The 20,340-nt window shown below is 37.6% G+C and overlaps 1 protein-coding gene across 1 annotated transcript in view; it reads left to right on the top strand.

The window, feature by feature from the left end:
* Positions 1 to 632: 632 nt before the first annotated feature.
* SLIT2 (slit guidance ligand 2) overlaps positions 633 to 20,340 on the top strand; it is a 390,513-nt gene continuing 370,805 nt past the window's right edge. Inside the window, exons 1-4 of the mRNA XM_060147340.1 lie at positions 633 to 886; positions 3,621 to 3,692; positions 4,852 to 4,923; positions 15,751 to 15,822. Coding sequence (XP_060003323.1) covers positions 708 to 886; positions 3,621 to 3,692; positions 4,852 to 4,923; positions 15,751 to 15,822 — 395 coding nt within the window. The 5' untranslated portion in view covers positions 633 to 707. The remainder of the gene's footprint in view (positions 887 to 3,620; positions 3,693 to 4,851; positions 4,924 to 15,750; positions 15,823 to 20,340) is intronic.

The raw sequence follows: 20,340 nt of genomic DNA, 5'->3' as shown, positions 1-20,340 counted from the left end.
CTGCGGAGGAGCAGCAGGCCGGTGGGGCAGGCCGCGTGAGTGAGCCTCGCCAGGAGCCCCGCAGCGCGGTCCCGCGCCCCCTAGGCTGCGCGTCAGCCCGGTGCGCCCCCGCGCGCCATGTCCGGTCGTTCAGCGCGCTCCGCTCCCGGCCCGCGGGGCTCCTGCGCCTTCTAGTTTCGGAGAGCCCACTTTGACCGAGGCCACCATTCCTACTGAGCCTCCTTCTTCTGTCTCCTACCGTCCTTACTGGAATTGGATTTGCGGAGGGGGTCGGTGGAACCGGATCACCCCTGTTCCACGCGCAACTGGCCCCTGCATCTTCACGATCTTCACCGCGGTTGGGAGCTCCAGGTCTTTTACCTCCAAGTTGATATTTGTGAGGCAGACGACGCGTGATCTCCTCCCCGCTGCTTTGGGGTCTCCCTGTAGCCTTGGCCGGGCCAACTGATCTTCAGGACCTAAAGTTGCCCAAGGAGCGCCTGCCTTGCAGGAGGAGGGTGAGGGGAGCTGAGAGGAGTGTATCTGTGTTAGCTTTACTGCCTTGAATATTACTGTTACTTCTATATTATCTTGTGCACGTTATCCGGACACTCTGGGTTGCTAGACTCGCGCCAGGCACTGGGCCTCAGGCACAGCGCAGTTCCAACAGAGCAGCAAGCTAAAGAGAAAACCCCTGGCGCCGGCGAGCTAGGAGGCGGCGGGGGAAGATGCGCGGCGTGGGCTGGCAGACGCTGTCCCTGTCGCTGGGGTTAGTGCTGGCGATCCTGAACAAGGTGGCGCCGCAAGCGTGTCCGGCGCAGTGCTCCTGCTCCGGGAGCACAGTGGACTGTCACGGGCTGGCGCTGCGCAGTGTGCCCAGGAACATCCCCCGCAGCACTGAGAGACTGTGAGTATGGGCTCTTCCTCCCCCTTCCTCCCCACCATCGGGGTCGCGCAGCCCCTGCGTCGAGACTGGAGGGACTGAGCGGCACAGAGAACTGTGCCTGGGTCAGTCCTCACTAGCTTTCCCGAAGGCGCATCCTGGTCTTGAACTCTCTGGGAGGGCGCTGCCCGGGGAGGGGCCACTGCCCAAGGAGGGGCGGGCCCGCTGGCTGCTGCGCTTGGTCCCTTCCTCCCGCTCCAGTCCCGCCACTCGCAGACCTTTGCGGGCGAGTTCTGTGAGGTTGGGTTGACGGGGAGATGGGGGACGAATAGTCGCGGATGCCTGGGGCAAGGGAGACGCGACTTTGTTCCTCGGACTCTGCAAACGGAGTCACCTTGCGGTTGGGAACTGTCGCGGGTCGGTTCAGGGCCGAGTCCCGGCTCTTGTCATCGCGGGGTGGCGCGAAGAAGGGGGGTTGACGCGGGAGGGGGGGTACTCAAAAGAGAGAAACCTCCGCTCCCCGGCTTTGTGTCGCCCTCCTGGGGACTGAGGGAGAGGAGACGGGGTCGTGGGGCGGCTGAGCCCGCCCAGGGGCGCTTCTACAGGCCGCGGAAGGAAGGATGCCCCAGGACGGCAGCAGCTTTCGCGGTGGCCGCGCGCAGCCCCCCGCGACTCTTCCCCCGCCTTTCATTTCCCCTGGGAGGAGGCGGCGGCGGCGGCGAGCCCCAATGACCTGTCCGAGGGGGAAGGTTCCGGAGGCGGACCACGTCCCGTCGGCTAGGCGAAGTTAGGGCTGGTTCTCCAAGCGGAGCCGGCCAAGTCGCGTCTGACCAATTTGGTGACCCCGCGGCCCTCGGCTGCCCCCTTCGGCCCTTCCTGCTGAGCCCTAGTGCCCCCTTTCCACCTTTCTGGCAGTTTCTGCGTCCCTGCTCGTGGCAGCCTCTCCCCTTCCTTCCTCTCTTCGCGCTCTGCTGCCCGCAGACATCCCCGCCTCCCTGTCTCTGTGAGCCTCTAATGAAGAAGTAATCGCAACGCGGGTGTTGACGGCCCACGCGCCGCTTGTGGGGCGCTTTCCGAGTTCAGGGAAGTGGAGCGTGGAGGCCGTTCTCTTTGTGAACGCAGAGGCCGCCGCCCCGCGCTTCCCGGGCGCCCGGGGCGCGCTCCCCTCACCGCTGAGCTTGGGCCCGGCGGGGCGAGGGCGGCCGGGGCAGCGCTCTCAGGCTGCGCTCCCCGGGCCCCTGCGTCCCCAGGCTGCGAGGGGGGCGGACGGCGGAGGGGACGCCTTGGATTCGCAGGTTTCCACCAGCGCGGCCCGCAGCGCGTCGAGTCGATCTTCTTATCCAACGCATTTTCCTCGCCCTCAGTTTAAAGGCCAGAGTTGAGCCATTCCTTCCCTTGCCAGTGGCTGCCCCATCCCGAGCCCCACTGGGCCGCCCGCTACTCCGTCTCTGCCCTCCTTCCCTGGCCCGCGCTGGGCAGGTTGAGTCCCTACCCAGGGTATCTTGTCAGAATATGATCTCCCAAGTTTGTCTGGGACTGGGGGGCTGGCGGTGGCGGTTGGGACTCAGCTTATGGCAAGTAACCCGGATAAAGAAAGACCCCAACCACTGTAGGAACAATTCGATGGTACTTTGCTCAGCACGGAAAATGGGTTGGGGAGAAAGCAGTGCAGAACTCTCTTTTAGCCCTTGTCATTTCATGCTATTCAGAACAGTTTAAAGTTTAAGCACTAACATGTCTTATTCAGCAAAAAGGGAACGGTTCGGGGAAAAAATAGCAATTGAGTTTTAAGGTCCTTGAAAAAAAATTTACCCCTATGAGGGATCTATAAAGAAGTTTCAGAAAATAGTTTACTCAGTGCTGGCTTATAAAATTATGTCATTGACAACATAAACACATTAAATACACATGATGTTTTCAAAGTCAAGGTAGGGTTTACTTCCGTGAAGGAGAACATTCAAACCGCAGCAAAGCCTGGTTTTATTTGAAATGATTGGAACCAGGGCAAGTTTAGATCTTGACCTAAGATGCCAGAAAAGGGGTTTGTGACTCTTGAGGGAAACGTGGTGCTGAAATCTGAACAAAAATGTCAGGGCCTGAATACTATTTCCACTATTGCCCTTGCTAGTAGTTTTCACTTTACAGTCACAGCGGGTGTCCCCGAGCTGCAAACGAAGAGTTTCGTTTTCATACAAACATAGAATTGTTGGAAGGTAAATGCTTATAAATGCGAGTCTTTGAAGTGCAGTTCTTTTGATGGCACTCAAACTTTATTCTTTGCCTTAGGAAGTTTAGCCATGGTGCCACCTAAGGATAGGGTTCTGAATTTTTAAAATTTTCTTCCTGAATAGTATTAGAAAAGTGTTCCTTTAACTTCCTGAAGGTAACTTTTTGGGAACATTACTAACAATAATAGTAAATATCAGAATACCTGTGAAATTAATATACACCTCCTTATAAAAGCAAAAATTGAAAGCATCCCATATACACACAAAAGAGAACATCTCTTGATAACAGAATCACTTCATTTTCTTGTCATATGACAGCAAGCATGGACTCTGTAAACTTAATCATTTTAAAAATTTTCTTTCAGAGATGACTTCCTTTTCTTTCTCTGTCTTTTACTTTGCAAACTACTTTAGTAATTGGAACTGATCCTTTATCTCAAAGCTCTTATTTTGTTTATATTTGTCTTTGTTTAACTAGATAGTGGTAGAAATTAAACAGAACTTTCATTTTCTTACTTGTTTTCTCTTAGGGATTTGAATGGAAATAACATCACACGGATTACTAAGACAGATTTTGCTGGTCTTCGACACCTAAGAGTTCTGTAAGTATGTTCTTCTGTGTTTTGGAGAATTCTCTTTTGTTTTTTAAGGTTGTGTATTTTGAATTGTTACTGATCTCAGTTTTAATAACTGCCTCAATGACAGAAACATAAAATTTTAAAAGGCCTTAGTTTCCTTTTTTTTTTTTTTGTTTATCAGTGTACTTCAATTTTAATAAAAATGTAGGCCTTTATTTTAAGGTTGGATGCAAGCCATAGAAACAGTATAATGGAAATGACTTCAAATGTTTGCTATACCATACCGTAAGTGCCTTATGCATATAAAAATGTAGAATAGTTGCTTTTACAATATGAATGAGTAATGTGAGACATTTGATATACTTTTAGGATTTGAGATTAACTATAAAGAATTTAAGTGGGCCTGCATTTTATTATTGCTAATATAAAAATGTTCAGACTCTTCTAGCAAGCAACATGTACCTATATTTTGTAACATTAAAATCAAACAATCCAGGTTTTCGCAGAGTTTTTAGTGGGAACTGTTTCTCTATAAAAATATGTTGGTCATATTTTGAATCGTTTCTTGTATTTTAAAGCTTTGCAACTCATAAAATTGTTGCAGTATGATTACTTTTTTAATTAATGTGTTAAGTTAGTTGTGAATAAACAATCATTTGAGATTCAGTGTAATGTAAAATTGTTTTTACCTATAGATTTATAAATGTTTACATTGCAGTGCACATATACTTTTGATCATGCGTGTTCATTGTTCACTTTTGAAAAACACATTTTTGGCCTTTATGAATTCTTCCAATTTCTGACATATATCCATCAGTGAATTGAAGTATGTGTATGATGAATTATTGTATGTTGTTTCTTTCAGTTAAGAACTCACTTGAAAAACAGCCATCAGAGTTGTAGTGTCATGGGTTACTTTTCAGGATATACTATAGTTTAAGGTTCAGGATTCTGACGAAATTTTGTGAGAAACTGAATTAGCATTTTTTATGAAAGTTTCGTGATGAGGATGCTATTTTCCTTCCCTCATTTTTCTCAGATACAACATTGTTAGATTTGATATTGAATCTCAAACCAGAGCAGTATTTAACTTCATAAAGGGACAAGTTTTCAGTTGCTGAACTGACACTTTTTCAGATGGTGAGTGGTAACATTAAGACTCCTGTTATACTTTGCATTTCAGTCAGCTTATGGAGAATAAGATTAGCACCATTGAAAGAGGAGCATTCCAGGATCTTAAAGAACTGGAGAGACTGTAAGTATTTTCAATTCCAAACTTATGACGACATAACTATATTTTAAAAAATAGTTGCATTTCAAGGACCATGTCTTCAATTTCATGTCTTAGTCTTTGTAAGTTTACGGAAAAAAGAAGTTGATAAAGTGATTTTCAAACTAATTTACAATTAGAAATAATAGAATTTTTGCATAAATAGTACTAACTTGTACAAGTTCAAAAATACAGACTTACTTTCCTGAGACATTTACTTCCTTGGTAACCATTGCTTTGGTACTTAGAGATGTACATTTTTTCTTATTTTTCATCTAGTTTGTTTTATTTGCTTATGTAGGAAGAAAGGTGGTAATTTTATTTGCATTTATGGTACATTATGGAAAAGAAGAGTTTTGCTGATAGTTATTTTAGTTCCCATGCTATTGCTATGTGTGTCATTAGTGACATTTGAGGAAATATTTAAAGTTCTTAGTGATAAAGATTTACTTTCTGATATTTAACACTTGTGGTGAATATTATTAATAACTGCTATTCACAGTTTTATTTCATTATTTTATAGTAGCTTTCTAAATTTTTTTTTGCTGGAAAAAGAATTTAGTAGAAATGGAAGTAAGAGTTATGTTATCAAAGCACATCATTTAACATTGATTGTTTTTTTCCAAGAAGATCAGATGTGAACTTCAGGATTTAAAATACATTTTTATTTTTTCAGACACAAAATTTTATGGATTGTTATATATTACTGGAGGACCATTATTATTTAATGCCTATAGTGTATATATACAAAAGACAAAAACCTCTGCTGAAATAATTAGATAAAATACACAGTTTGTCATTTGAAATATGAATAACATATCTCCATATGTCTTGATAATTCAAGTTTAGTAGCTTTGCATTTCTAAGGGCAAATATCAGCTCTCTTAAAAGTAGCAACAATTATTTTAATGTTTCCATGCCTGCTTTAAGAGGCACTTTAGGTAAAAATAAACATTTTATTTAAAATAAAATTTATTTATTTAAATTAATTTATTTATTTAAAATAGTGAAATATGAAGTTCATTTAGGACATAGCACGTGCTCAGATTCACTGGGCCCAAGGGCAAAAGTTAATTCTGTGTAACTGTAAATATAAAAGTGGCTTGTCAATTTCTAAGGTATTTGTAAATATAGGCTACACTTTTATAACCTAGAGTAAAATTAAACAGAGATATCTAATTTATTTTGCTATAAAATTTTGTTCATGAATAATATTACAATATAGCGATATAATTGTGGAATTCAAAATAAATTTAAAACCACTACTTAGAGTTAGTTTTGGGGAGGAGATAAAAATAAGTTAAATATTGGGTTAAGTTTATAACAAAGTTTATAAGTTCGTAAGCTGTTTCTTAATATATAAAAATACTCTGAAAGTATTTATTCTTTGATATCTTTTATGAATAGCTAATCTCTAGTGAGAACTTGGCAAAAGTATTTTTAATCCATCCATTAAAAACTAAGCATTAATATAATTTAAATGTTTAGTAAGATGAATAGATAATTTAAAATTATCATTTAAGCATTAACAGTTTTTTCCATGAGTAACTTTTATTTATTCATATATATGAGTTTAGTAGTCACATATATACATTTTTCCATGTGAGAGAGATATATATGTATGTATATGTATATTTTTTTCTTAAACAACTTTGATATCATTGAAGGATTCTCAGTGGCTTTTCATGAAGTCTGTATTTTGTTTATATTGTAATTTTAAATATTTTCAGAAACACTGGAATAAAACAAACTTTCTCATTATTTTTCAAGCCACTTTGGAGTACCATTTGAACTTTCATCTTGAATAAATGAACTTTTCCTAAAAATTATTAACCAGATACCTTATGATCTGAAATTCGATTAAAGTTGTAAGTAGGTACTATTTTTTGACTTTTACTTCCCCGGGAATGTCACTTCATCTCAGAACAATTTTCTGTTCTACGGAGATGCAGTCAGATGTTGCAGAGTGGGAGGAGGATTTGTAATTTTGAATGAAAACTAATATATATGCAGGACTTCTTTAAATCACCCCAGCTGTTGGCCGAGAGCAAATATTTCATATTTGTGAGGAAAAGCTGAGAAAATTCCTTTTGTTTACAACTGCCAAGTCCATCTGATGGAAGCACATTGTTATCTGACAGCCAATTCATCTCCTTGGGACTCTGGAATTCAAAACCATTTCTTAGGAGCATTGTGGATACACTTTTCAAATATTTATTTCTTTAAATACATTAAATGGCAAGCAGTTTTGCTAAAGAATGCATTCAGGTTATTGTGGAACAAACTATTTAAAATTTTTTTCAGTATATTAATTAAAAAAAATTTTAAAAAGCTACCCAGAGAGTTCTATAATCAAATTACTGTGGCCTTATAATAATATTATTATGGTATATATTCTTATTGTAGTAGGTGATGTCATTAACATCACACAAATTACCTTTTTTTCCCCCGAAAGTTGCAAGAGACAGTGTAATAAACAGGAAGTAATCAGTGAATTAACTTATAAATAATTATACCTTGTGTGAGTTTATATGTTTTTTTAGCAATTTAAATGTGAGTTTTAAATTCAAACTCCAAATTATGAAAAGGTGTATAAATGCAGGTTTATCTTGTGAATGCCATTTATACTGTATATATAATATAGCAAGTTAATTTTCTTTCTTTGTGTGAAGAACAAAAAATAAAAACATTAACTTTATTCATATGCAATTTATGGTTCTAAGTTATTTTTTCATTTTAAAATGATAAAATCAGAACAATTCCAAATATTTTATGAGTATTTCAAAATTATAAGTTTTTTTCTTTTTACTTTATGTTGCTAGAGTTTTAACTTGATCAGAAAGAAGACATCTGAGAACAGAAGATAAGAGCTGTGCCTTTTAGAAATCCAACTTTTAATCTCTAAGAAACAGGGTCATGTGATTAGGTTGGATTTAATTTTAGTATAGGATGAGAAAATCATTATTGGCAAATCAAAGCATTATAGCTACAAAAGAAACACATTTTTTCCACTTCAAAGAATTGATGAAATACAAGGTTATCAGTCAAAATGTCAAGTAGTAGATGGGTATTGAAATCCTCCCTCCCTTCCTCCCTTTTCTCCCTTGTCTCACTGCCTCCTTTCCCTTCACTTCCTTCTTTGTATTGTATAGAGAACAACAGCAGATGATATGATGATCAGAATGTGGTTATGAATCATTGTAAAAGGAATAAGTTTTAATCATGCCTACACACTATGAGCACACAGTACTTCCTGTTTTGTCAGTTTCCTACTTTATGCCCACACCTAACATGTGCACTGGTGGATTCCCATGGATGCTCTGTGTTGCCGGTAGTACCTGCTTATCTGAGATGAGAATGAAGCCTTGAGAATGTGCCTCATGTAGATTGCATTAACAGGTCTCATTGTTTAATCAAATGTTCAAATGAAATCTAATATAGTTAAGTGACTAGATAGTCAATGGAAATTAATTAAGGAAAAACAAACTACAAATAAGCTACAGTAAAGAAACATTTAAGAATTACACTTCTTTATATTTCACAGAAGATGCCTGTGTATACTTGCAATAAAGTCTCCAGGCAAAATTATTAATTCAAGGTATTTCTTGGTTAGTGTATAATGTGTTAGAAGGCTAAAAAAAATCACATTGGGACCCCTGACTTTTCTATGCTGGTGTAAAGTTATGTTGTTCACTTATGTCTTATGGGATTATGCTGCAGTCATTAAAGTTCTATTTTATGGCCACTTCAGTATTTCACTACTGCAAATCATCTGCTTTTGTAAGTTGCTGGATAATACAAATGCAAGAGTATGAGAAAGGTTTTGAAATTTTTTAAAGGTTGTCCAAAAGAAATTAGGGTATTTTGTCTGAAATACAACGAAACACTCAATGCAAAATAAAATGTGTATATGCCTAGGTTACATTAATGAGAACCAATAGCATACCATTGAAAACCTTGGATATTAGATATTTCATTAACTTCACAGTCATACCCTTGCAATAAGGAAACTGCAGAAGTGATAAAGGCAAAGGCTTGGACTGCACTTTTTTTCCTACCAATACGTTGTAAAGCCATTCCTATAAGACAATATTGCTTTAAACATTCCAAATTTTGGTATCTTTGGATTTGAGATTACCTTTTTTCTACGAACGTTGTCATTTGATACTCATTTTTACTTGGAAAAAAGAGTCCTGAAAATATTATTATAATGAAGCCATGCAAAGCCTGTTCACTTAGCTATTTTAAAGTTTCTATCAAGTAAATACAAAGAAAATACTCATTTTAATTTAGAAATGTCTTTACAATAGAGCCTAAATTTGACTAGACACTATCCTCTCCTTAAACGATATCTAAAAGGCACATGTATTTTTTGAAGGTGATGCTGAGTTATTTCTCCCTGGGTGTGCACACCATGCGTAGGCATGAGACAGCCAATGTGAGGCTGAGGAACTACGGCACTCTAGAATTTTTGTTGTAGGTCGCTATACATGAGTTCAGATAGAGAATATGTTGTGGAACAGGTCTGAAGGAAGGCTCCCCTTATCCCCTGTTCATGAAGGTGGAGAATCCCTCTTCTGACTCATCCTGCAAGTTTATAGGCAACACATAACGTCCTTTTTCTTGAAGTAAGGGCAAACTAACAGTGCTAATCTCCTTGGAAAAGAATGCAAGCTCATCTTAAAAGAATTGTTCTCTGGCACCTTTATACCCAAGTTTAAAATCACGGCAGTTATTTTCTTGGGAAAGGCTCTTTAAAGAACATCTCAAACTCAGCAAAGAGGCTCAGTATGTACATTGTATGAGATAAATCATGCACCTAGATGTTCAAGAGTGTATCACTATCTGTGATAGCCAAATATCAAATTATTTTCACCTGTTTGTAAGCAATATTGAACGATTTTAAATTACATTTACTGACTATGGTCTTAGAAGGCTTTAATGCAAGTGCACTATTAGAAGTTTTGCAGAACATTCAATCTGTCTGAGAGGGTTTCTCATGCAGCGTTTTTTTTTATGGGCCTTGAAGTTGAACGGTGGTGAGAAGGCCTGTTTGCTCTTTGTGGACCGTTTTATAAATTCTGAAACAGCAAGGCTGTTTATTTTTCCCACATCTGTTTTGGGCTCATCCTTTGTGATAGTGTTTGCTGGATGCTGTGTCCTTTATACCTCCCCTGAAATGAGTAGTTTAGTTTGCACTGTTACAATGTATTTGTGGAAGCAACGAATGTCAAATATTTTACATTGAACTCTGTCTTTCATTCCTGTTGGATACCTTTCTGCCTGAATTATGCCTTCTAGACCGAATTCCACAACTTTACATGGAAGGAGAGACTTTTCTGTGTGGACTTTGTATATATTGCTCTTATCTGTTTTCAAAGCAATTTATATCTGCTGGACTGGGAGAAATATTGGTGAAAACACTTTCAGAATGAAAGTTTGGTAACAATAGCACTGATTTGGTTTTAATGCAATTGGAATCTTGCTTTAAGATAATATTAACAAAAATTTGTTTGATTGTCATCTTGGCAGTGTCTGTCCGCCCTGGATGAAGGTGGGGCTTCATCTCTCTGCTGCTGCCCTACTCAGTGTAGATAACCTAGACTCCCCTCAGTGTAGGCAGCTTGTAATTTTATATGCTATTGCCTGGTGTCCTATGAATATTGGCAGACACTCATTGGTTGTGCTGTTGATTATCTTTCTAAACAGATACAAACTCTTCTACCTGCTTTTAAAACATTAGATAGGAGTGGCATCAAAAAACCCTTGGTTTCAATTCCACTGTGAGATCTTGATCAAATTGCTTCGTCTTTTAAAACTGCAGTTTTATCATCATTAAAACAGAAACAATTATCATATCTCATAGTATTGGTACACGATTTTAGTAAGATAATGCACAGAGTTTCACAAAATGCTTGACACAGAGTTAGCACGTAAGGAACTATTATTATTATACATTTCAACATCTCCCTTCCTGTTTTTCAGAAACTGAGTTTCTGAATTATTTTATCTTATTGAGCTAATAAAATGTGTCTATAATAAATTTGACTTTTAAATATCCATATTTACCATCATTTTCCTTCTGATTTTCTTATAGCATATAATCAATGGACAAGATGTGAAGAAAGTACAAAACCTTCTCCAAATTTTTTTCAGAGTATTTATCAAAATCTCTGAATGTATAGAGAATATCAAGAAGTAACGGGAATGAATAGGAAGCAACATTTTTATTAATAAGTTTTGATCTCCCTACCACAGAATATAAAGGGTGAAAATACTGATATCACTGCTGAAAGTATAAACTTTATCTAATACTAGCTAAATGTTAAAAATCTTTGCTTTAAAAATGTTAGCATAAAAGGCGAATGGTAATTTACCTGAGAAGAAGGCATTTATGTTTGAGAAATAGAAGATTGTAAAAGATAGACTTTTTAAGGCAGCATTTATCAAATGGCACATTGTAATACCTTACATTTACAATGACAGGTAAATATGAGACTTGCATTTTTTACTAGCTTTGGTAAAATCGTTTTCATTTTACATTTTGGATGGGGGTGAACTTTGCAAATGTTAATTGAATTGAGGTGAAAGTTGAAACAATAAGAGACCTCCAACCTCTAGTAATGGACAAGTCACAGGAGCAGCTGGCAGATAATAATTTGAAACAATGCTTGTCAGTAATGCTTATGCTGCCCTTCAAGTTGAGGTTGTTAAGAACCTGCATTTCAGAGGCCAGTGATCTTTAGTGTGACCCAGAAAGATCATTCACCCTGCTGAAGGTCACACTGAAAAAATAGCCCATAGCACAGAGGAAACAGTTGCTGAGATCTTTCTTATCTTTACCCTAAAAATATGTGTCTCAGAGACACACATTACACACCTTTCTGAAACCATGAATTTCTATCCAGCGAATTTTCAGTCAGTCTCCTGAGATCTTGTGGGCAGATTCCATCTAGCTGGTGATGACACAGGAGCTGAATATCACTGAATCTCTTATCTGTCCTTTGACACAATTGAGTATCCTTGCTGGGAACAATTGGTAATTGACCCACCTGGTCTGCTTAATGCAGCAAATTCATGTTGGTTCCCATAAATCCTCCTCTGAGATGCCCTTAATTCACTACATGCTGTTTATCTGTTCTTGGACTATCAGATTTTAACTTCTTTAACACATTTACATTAGAGTTATTATTATGACACACTCATCTTCGAGCTACCAAGAAGTATTCTGTGGTATTAGAAGAAGCTAGGTTATTTTCTCTCGAGCTGTGTTTAGAAATTGTTGTGCACTTTGATAGTCTAACTTAATTCTGGATTTTAAAAAATCCTCTTTAGTTTAAAAACTTAATTTCTGGTCATTGTATTAGAAATTCTGCTTAAATTGTTTTCCTTTATTGGATATTTTGGAAGAGTTTCACTTTTTATTTTAATGTTTGTATTTCAATTTATTCTTAGTTCTAATGGAAGAGGAAACAGAACAGGAAGCAAAAGTGATACTCTTTTAAAGAAAAAAAATGGAATCATACTATTTTTCTATGCATGTTACCATGTCACCTATTATCTGCCTTTTTTTGTATACTACTGTGTCTTATACACATGGTAGGCTTAGACACATTAAGATCATTCATAATAATTTTCATGGAATAGTGATAAATTACTTGAATTCTGAGAAAAATATTTTATACGTATTTTTGTTTTGCTCTCAACTTTAGGTATTTTAAATAGATCATTAAAATAGTGAACTGCCTATACAGCTAGTTTTTTTTTTTTTAATAAAACTTGGTGTTTTATTTTTAGGTGATTCATTCATAGATATTTAGGAAGTGGGCTATGTAAAACTACATTTTTCCCAAAAAAAGATTGGTGAAAAGGAAAGTTGAGGATTACATTATTTTGAGGAATGTTTAGACTGACTCTTTGAAAGGAGTGATTCAGAGGGTATGTTCTGGAGTCAGCCCACCTGAATTCAGGTTCTAGCTCTACTTTCTATGAGCTGTGTACCTTCATCCAAAACAGCAGTGACAGTAGGACCTACTCATGGGGTAGAATGAATGTGATAATTCATGTAAACTTCTCAGAACAGCGACAGAACTTTCTATGAGCTGTGTACCTTCATCCAAAACAGCAGTGACAGTAGGACCTACTCATAGGGTAGAATGAATGTGATAATTCATGTAAACTTCTCAGAACAGCGACTCTCACCTAGTAAGCTTAATATATGTTAGCTATTACTTTGGGAATGAATTAAGAACCACTAAGAATTTGAAAAAAAATTGAGAAAAGACACTGCTTGCACCGTATCTGAATTATCTACTTTCTTACAATATCTGAAATGAGACCAATGTAGACCCATTAACAAGAAATCTAGTAGCAGCCCTCAGTCACTTGGGTATCTGAATTTGTTTCACCATATTGAATTCCTTCCAATTTCTAGATGATGTTGAGAATGGCATGGCTGGGGGAGGTTGAAGGAAGGGAAAGGAGGCAATTGCTGTATAGAGCACATGAAAGCAGGTTTGGTGGCGGGTCTTAGGTTATCTGGAGGGTGGCATAAAACCTAAGGCAGGTACCTTAGGGAACATGCCTGGAGAAAGTTGCCTGAACATAAAATGCACATGCTAGGATTTTGCTGAACTATATCAAAATGCAAAGAGCAGTTTTTCCTAAGGACCTAATAAGTGCCCGGGAAGAAGGAAGGAAATACACAGATATGGCCTTTACACTTGAAGAGTTTACAGTGTAGTGGGAATCAGACCAGTGTGTGAATAAATACAATATAGTGTGAGGGACTCTTATTTATCAAATACTATGGGCATATGGAGACACAGGCAAGGGAGGAATCAACTTTAGGAGAATCAGGGGAATTACACAGAGGATGTAAGAAAGTACCATTTGGAGAAAAGGGAAAGCTCTGTACAGAGAGTTGCCTGTGCAGGGGCTGGGGACCTGAAGGAGCGTGCTTGTTTTGGCTGGAGAATCATGGACGATGTTTGTTAGTCCAGTGGTTTGGATCAGATTATGAAAGCACATCTCTGTCATTTCAAAAATTGCAATTGCCTATTTGGACAATGGGGAGTCTTCCCTAGACAAATTCTTATTAGCCCTGTTGTGAATACTTGTAATCTATTTTTTCAGACAAAATATAACAAGGTCATCATTAAGTTATATTTTATTGAAAATGTTTAATAGTAGACTCTGGAAGTACTCTTTCCTCAGATCCATGCCTGGCAAAAAAAAAAAGCTTTTGGTTTCACTTTACAGTTAACCTTGTTAAGTGCTTTATTCATCAAAATTAGTGTAGGTGAAAAGTAAGTCCACCCTTTCACTACTGATTTTACTATTTTCCCTCTGATTGCCTCAGCATACGTTTTTATGAGCAAACATTTTATTAAGTGCTGAGAGTATTTCTATAGATGACCAACTTCTTAATAATATGAGTTATGTAGCAAAAGATGGTAAGCGTAGCTATCATTGCCTCATGGCGTTTTAGAGTTGGAAGAAGTTCTGAAGTTCACCTTGTCCAACTTTTCACTTAATGCAGAATTTCTTTTTATTACATCCGTTGCAGGGGAAAAAATGCATAGCCTCTGCTTGAATATATGTGGAGTAAGGAGTTGAGAGCTTCCTAAAGCCGATCATCCCATTTCTTAATATCTTTTATACTTAGAAAGGTCTTCCTTATGATCTGCTTTCTTGAGTTATAATTACTAGTGCTATTCCTGCCCTCTAGAGACTAAATAACTGTAATTCTGCTCCCATCTGATGACCGTTTAAATATCTCATCATATTTAAAAGGGGGCAAGATTGATATGCCCTCTTTTCCTGCCACCTTAACATTTATCTTTACCACAAGAAACACCTCAAGTTTCTTCAGTGTGATGTTAGTTTCTGGACGTCCTTACTCTCCTCTAGAGCTATAGCAGCTTATAAATCATTTAAGTGTGCATTTTACATTAGCTTGTCATCATTTTATTTAAATTTGGGAAAAGTAGAGAGGATAGATATTTATTTTTACTGAAATGTTAAATTGTACACTTAAAACGAATGAGATTGGGATATGAGTACATGAAGGCCAGATTTTGCCACTCTTTAGTTAGTGTGCATAGTCCAAAAGAGCTTAGTTATGTAGTACCGGGGCTTAAATTGAGTTAGAGTTGCAATCAAGTTCTTTTCTAAAATATTTAAAACATCCCAATATCAGTTAAACATTAAGAAAACATTACTTAAACATTTTTGCCCTCATTGTTAGTTATAACTCGGCCTTATTCAGTTAAGAGTCAAGAACTGTGGACTGAGGTTTTCTTGTGATTTTGCCTAGAGGTAGAAACCATGCTGACACTTTCTTATACATTTTTCTGAAACTAAATGAAAAGCTAAAAAAATGAAATTTCCACCTCCCCTCAGTACCTTGGCTGAAAATTTAGGTCATTTGGGACAGCGTATGAATTATTTTAGGGCACCATTTAATATGGTATTTCTGCTGTATGTTGAACTTGCCTAACCTAGACACCAGAGTCTGAGTCCAGAAATCCTGTTTCATTGCATCTGTGCTGGTTGACTGATGTTGCAGGGGATGTGAATTTAGAGTTTAGGCCCCAGTAATCATCATCTGAGTAAGCACAATGGAAAATTGCTTTAAAGAGTCATGTAACAAAAGGTGTAACCAACTTCTGATTTTCAATGCTTGAATTCTCTTGAATGTCGTTTCATTCTTTCCTGAAATACAGGATGAGGCATGACACTACCCAATCACAGTCTCATTGTTGGGTACTTTCTATGTAACATATGCTTTGTTTTTGTTTTTCTCAAAAGGCGTTTAAACAGAAATCACCTTCAGCTGTTTCCTGAGTTGCTGTTTCTTGGGACTTCGAAGCTATACAGACTGTAAGTAGACAGAAATAGTTATTGTTGCTTTGGGTAGTACCTCGCGTTTTATTAAATGTATTTTGGATCTGTTTCCTTGTGCTTTCCTGGAATCTATTCATCTATTCATCCGTAGATTAATGGATTAAAAGTTTGCCTTTCATTCTTTTCTCTCTCTTTTCTTTTTTGTTTTTTTGGAAATTTATGATTGGTTTTCCAATAGTTCCAGTTCTTTTATTTGGTTAGCATTTACTGATTCGTGTATATGTTATTGTAATTGTATTATTCTTTTTTGGTCCTGATGGGGAGATTTACCTAACTTCTTTATGGAAACTTTTGATTAAGTTCTGAAGCGAAAGATTGCCACTGCACTTCCTCTTCAGAGGAAGTTGGCAGTGTTTTCTTGTAAAGTTGAGGTTTTTAATGTCAGCTTTTTTGTTATTGTTTCTGTATTCACATAGTGTTTATTAGTCTGGAAATATTATTATAAGGTATTTAAAGAGGACTGTAAATTTCCTCTTAAATGTTCCTTTTAAAGCCAGAATTCCAAACTGTGCAATATGAACGACTGTAAGGGTTTCATATCAAATACGTCATTGACTGTTAACAGAAGTACTTTGGAAGGAGCGTAATGTGAGTTTTAGGCAGAATCGGTTTTTCTTCCCTGGAATGCTTGTTCACTGACCTAATGTGCATAGTGAAAATATACTTTTGAAAGCTTTTAAAATTAGATTTTCAGCCACATGAATGATTTTGTGCAGATGGGAGATAAGCTACAAAGTGTTGGAAAAATAAATAACAATGATTATTGATGTTTGTGGATGTTGGGATATATAGAATAAATTGCTCAGCCTGGCTCCCACCTGGATGGTGGGGAAAGTCCCATATGGTCATGCTTGTGGGGTAAGTGAAGAGATTGCTTTTTCTTAACTTGACTTTGTAGCCACGGCTTCGTGGTAGCCTACTAGTTCAATATTGTTGTTATGAATTCCAGAAGTAGGAAGGCCCTCTTCCCACAGCCCTCCCCCGACATTGTATCTCAGTTAGGCTCTGTGTTAGGTCCTCCTGACACCCTAGCTGACTATAGAGAATTTTCTCAGCAGGTGAAGGTGGAGCCAGCTACATACCAGGTCTTCTCTCTAGAGTTTGACTTTCCTGATTCTGTTCCTCTAAGGATAGCCAAAGTCACCTAGCAGTATTTCTCCTCTGCGTTGTGTTCCCTGCTGGTTAATTGACCCAATTTAAGTAAATTTAAAAGAATCAAATAAAGAAACCTTGAGACCGCCTTTTTAACAAGAATTCTCTAAGGACTATTTTTACCAAGGAAACTAGATGTAGGCTGTTATGAAAATTATATGTATGAATATAAATTGATACTTGTATTTAATTATTTGTGCTTAGTTTGCAAGAAGGGCTACAGAGATGGTTTTAATAGATTCTACTTTCTGCTTTAACTTTTTTGATTGAGGGGATTTTGTAGAATTGATTTCAAAGCTAGTATACATTGAGTGCTATTAAATTACTACTTTGCTCACAATGTGCATATAAAAACAATCCACGTTGTCTAGAAAATTTTCTGTTTCCTATGTAGCTGTGAAAATATAATTTAAATGGAATGACTGTTATAGCTAGAATTAAAATTATTAAGCTGAAGAGAGGAAAATATAGGAAGTAACTTTAACACTGTCTCTGAGAAACTAGAAGGTTTGATTTTTAGTCTGGAAGTACTTGGATTAATTTTCTTAGAGGGATTCAGGTGGTGTAATCTAGTGCAGAATCACTTATCAGCAAATTATATTCTGTTCAATATTTTGCCCCCTTTTACAATGTCATATAATGGACCAAGGGATTTTCCATTATGTTTTGTTATGATTTTATAACTTTATGAAGCTGCTGTATGAAAGAAGATGACTTGGAATCCTTATGTGAGTTAAAGAAACAGAACCCATAAAACTATAAGGCAACATTTTCTAGTTAATTAAAAGCATGTTAACAAGTGGGGCCACAGGCAGCTAGAAAATGTGTTCAGAGTCATGTTGTGCCTGTTTGGCTCAAAGGATTTCCCCTGGGGAGTAATGGAAGATAAAATTTTGTTTCTGATGTGGGACTAGTTGCAAGAGGGACTTGAAAGCTTTGATTTCCTGAAGTTAGAGTTTGATGGCTTACTGTTCAGTACTGATTGTGACTTGACACCTGACATAGACACTGGATACACATGGAAACATAGAGGTGTAATTTTTTTCTGCATCAGGAAAAAGGAATCTTCTTTTGAGTTGAGGCACTGTTCTCTCACCTGAATTAGACCTAGTGGATTGTTAGCAATGATCTTTCTCTTAAGAGGAAAGTTATAAGCTACATGTAACCAGTTTTTTATGATGGTGATCACTAACTGATTAAACAACCACCATTAAGAGTATTTAATAAATAAAGGAACAAAAGCTTGTGAAGCTAGCTGCCTGTCTAGTTTAATTTCCAAGAGGAAGGATGCAAGTTCAAGTATTCTTCATATGATACAGGTGCCTAGTAGCTAACCGGAAACAACTGTTCTAACAGATGGAAAAATATGCACAAATCTACATACAAAAATGTCCTTTAAAATGTTCATTTAAAAATGAACTTTTCTTTCACAAGAAGGATAAGTGACCAAACAAAAGATACAGAATTTTGGACAAACAACAGGACAATATGTTGTGACAGGGAAAAGTCGACTGGTAGCTGTATTTGCATACCAAATGATCTACAGTTGCCCTACTGTATAATTCAGTAGAGCCATACACATCTAGAATTCATGAAAGAAACATATTTAGATTTATTTTCTCTTTATAAATTGATGCATAATGCTAATTCGTACCTCTGGTTCTTTTCCTAACTTATTTTATCTTTTACCCTTACTTAATACTATTGTTTCCTGATACATAATCAATGAAAAAGTTTACTTGTTTTACTATATAGTTCATACACTGATGTTTGACTTTTATCATTGTTCGCTTAGATTAAATCTAAGCAAACTGGACATTATACAGATTTTCTTTGTGCCTCTGTAATGAATAATCGCCATTTGACTCTTGGCTGAAAATGAGATGCCAGGTGAAGAAGCACACATGCGTTTTAAAAAAAACTCTAAATGCAGTATAAAAGAAAAAGAGGGTACACTGTATATGAATTATGATTCGACACGGTTGGTTGCTGCTAGCGGCCAAATATGCTTTTCCTTTGCTGTCTGCTCCAATTTCTCTTTGGACGGGTTGAGAGAGCACTCCATGTTCAGGTCAAGATGTTTGCTCAGAAATAGTAGTACAGTTGCAGCTGTGTTTGTTGGAGCAGGAGACTAGTTTAAATAGCATTACCATTTATCCAGTCCATTAACAGAACTCTGTAAAATAATACCAACTCTGCATAAACTACAGGACAGTGTAATAAAATTACAAGCGCTTGTTGACAGATGGAAAGTGTAAGTAAAGAAAAAAGAAAAGTAAAGGGCCATAGGTTGGAGGTTAAGAGACAGCACATAGTTTTCTTAGCTTATGTAGATACTCTGTCCTCCCCCTTTGCTCCTCCTCCAAAACTGAGGTTGCACTTTTATTATCAGTTTAAGAGTGGAGAACATGATTTTCAGAACAATTAGGAGCTGGTTAACGGACAGAAATTTCAGTGACTTTTGAAATGGTCGATTATGATTGAAATTTATGAGTAGCTTATACAGATGTTCCTGAAAAACATAACCTTAAAGGTGACTTACCAGCTAGAGTTTGTAGCCACTCATCTGGGCTCATTAGAGAGGAATTTCATTGCTAGTACTGTGGTTAAGCATTCCGTTACAAATATTTGTTTTGTGGTTTTCAGTTTATTTCTTTGAGTATTATATATTTACCCAGACTTCTAACATAAGCTTAAGTAGCCAAACCACGGTGCAGAAACTCATTTTTCACTTGTATCTACTGAAACAAAGCAAAACTAACAAACAAATACATAGGTCCCAGTGATTCATTTTTTTTACTTCTTTAAATAAAAACTCTTTATTTCTGGTTAACAAGCGGTGTTTCCCTAGAGACCTTTGGAACCACTAAATTATCTAACATTATAAGTAGTATTTTTAAAGCCAAGGACTCTTTTTATGGCCTAGTGACTCCTTACCTGAGACAAATAAATTTTGAGCGCTTAATTCAATTGGTCAGATCACAATTCCTTTGCTGTTGGATAGGATCTCAGATTCTCCAGATACTCTTTGATAATAATTATTGGGAGTATTTAAGAGGAAAACTTAATTTCTATTAAGGTAAAAATTGATTTGTGAAACATAACAAATATACAGTGAAGCTGTCCTTATTTCCCTTTCTCATAGAAGGAGACTTAGCTTTTGATTTTGCTTTTTAATAGTTACAAGGGTAACACATGCTTATATTAAAAAGGTTTAGGGGACTTCCCTGGCAGTCCAGTGGTTAAGCCTCTGCACTTCCACTGCAGGGGACTCAGGTTCGATCCCTGGTTGGTGAACTAAGATCCCACATGCCTCGTGGCCAAGAAAAAAAAAAAAAAGCT

Source organism: Lagenorhynchus albirostris, chromosome 4 (genome assembly GCF_949774975.1).
Source record: "Lagenorhynchus albirostris chromosome 4, mLagAlb1.1, whole genome shotgun sequence".
Lineage (NCBI taxonomy): Eukaryota > Metazoa > Chordata > Mammalia > Artiodactyla > Delphinidae > Lagenorhynchus > Lagenorhynchus albirostris.
Note: the sequence above shows the minus strand (reverse complement) of the source record. Positions and strands in the feature narration are given on the sequence as shown.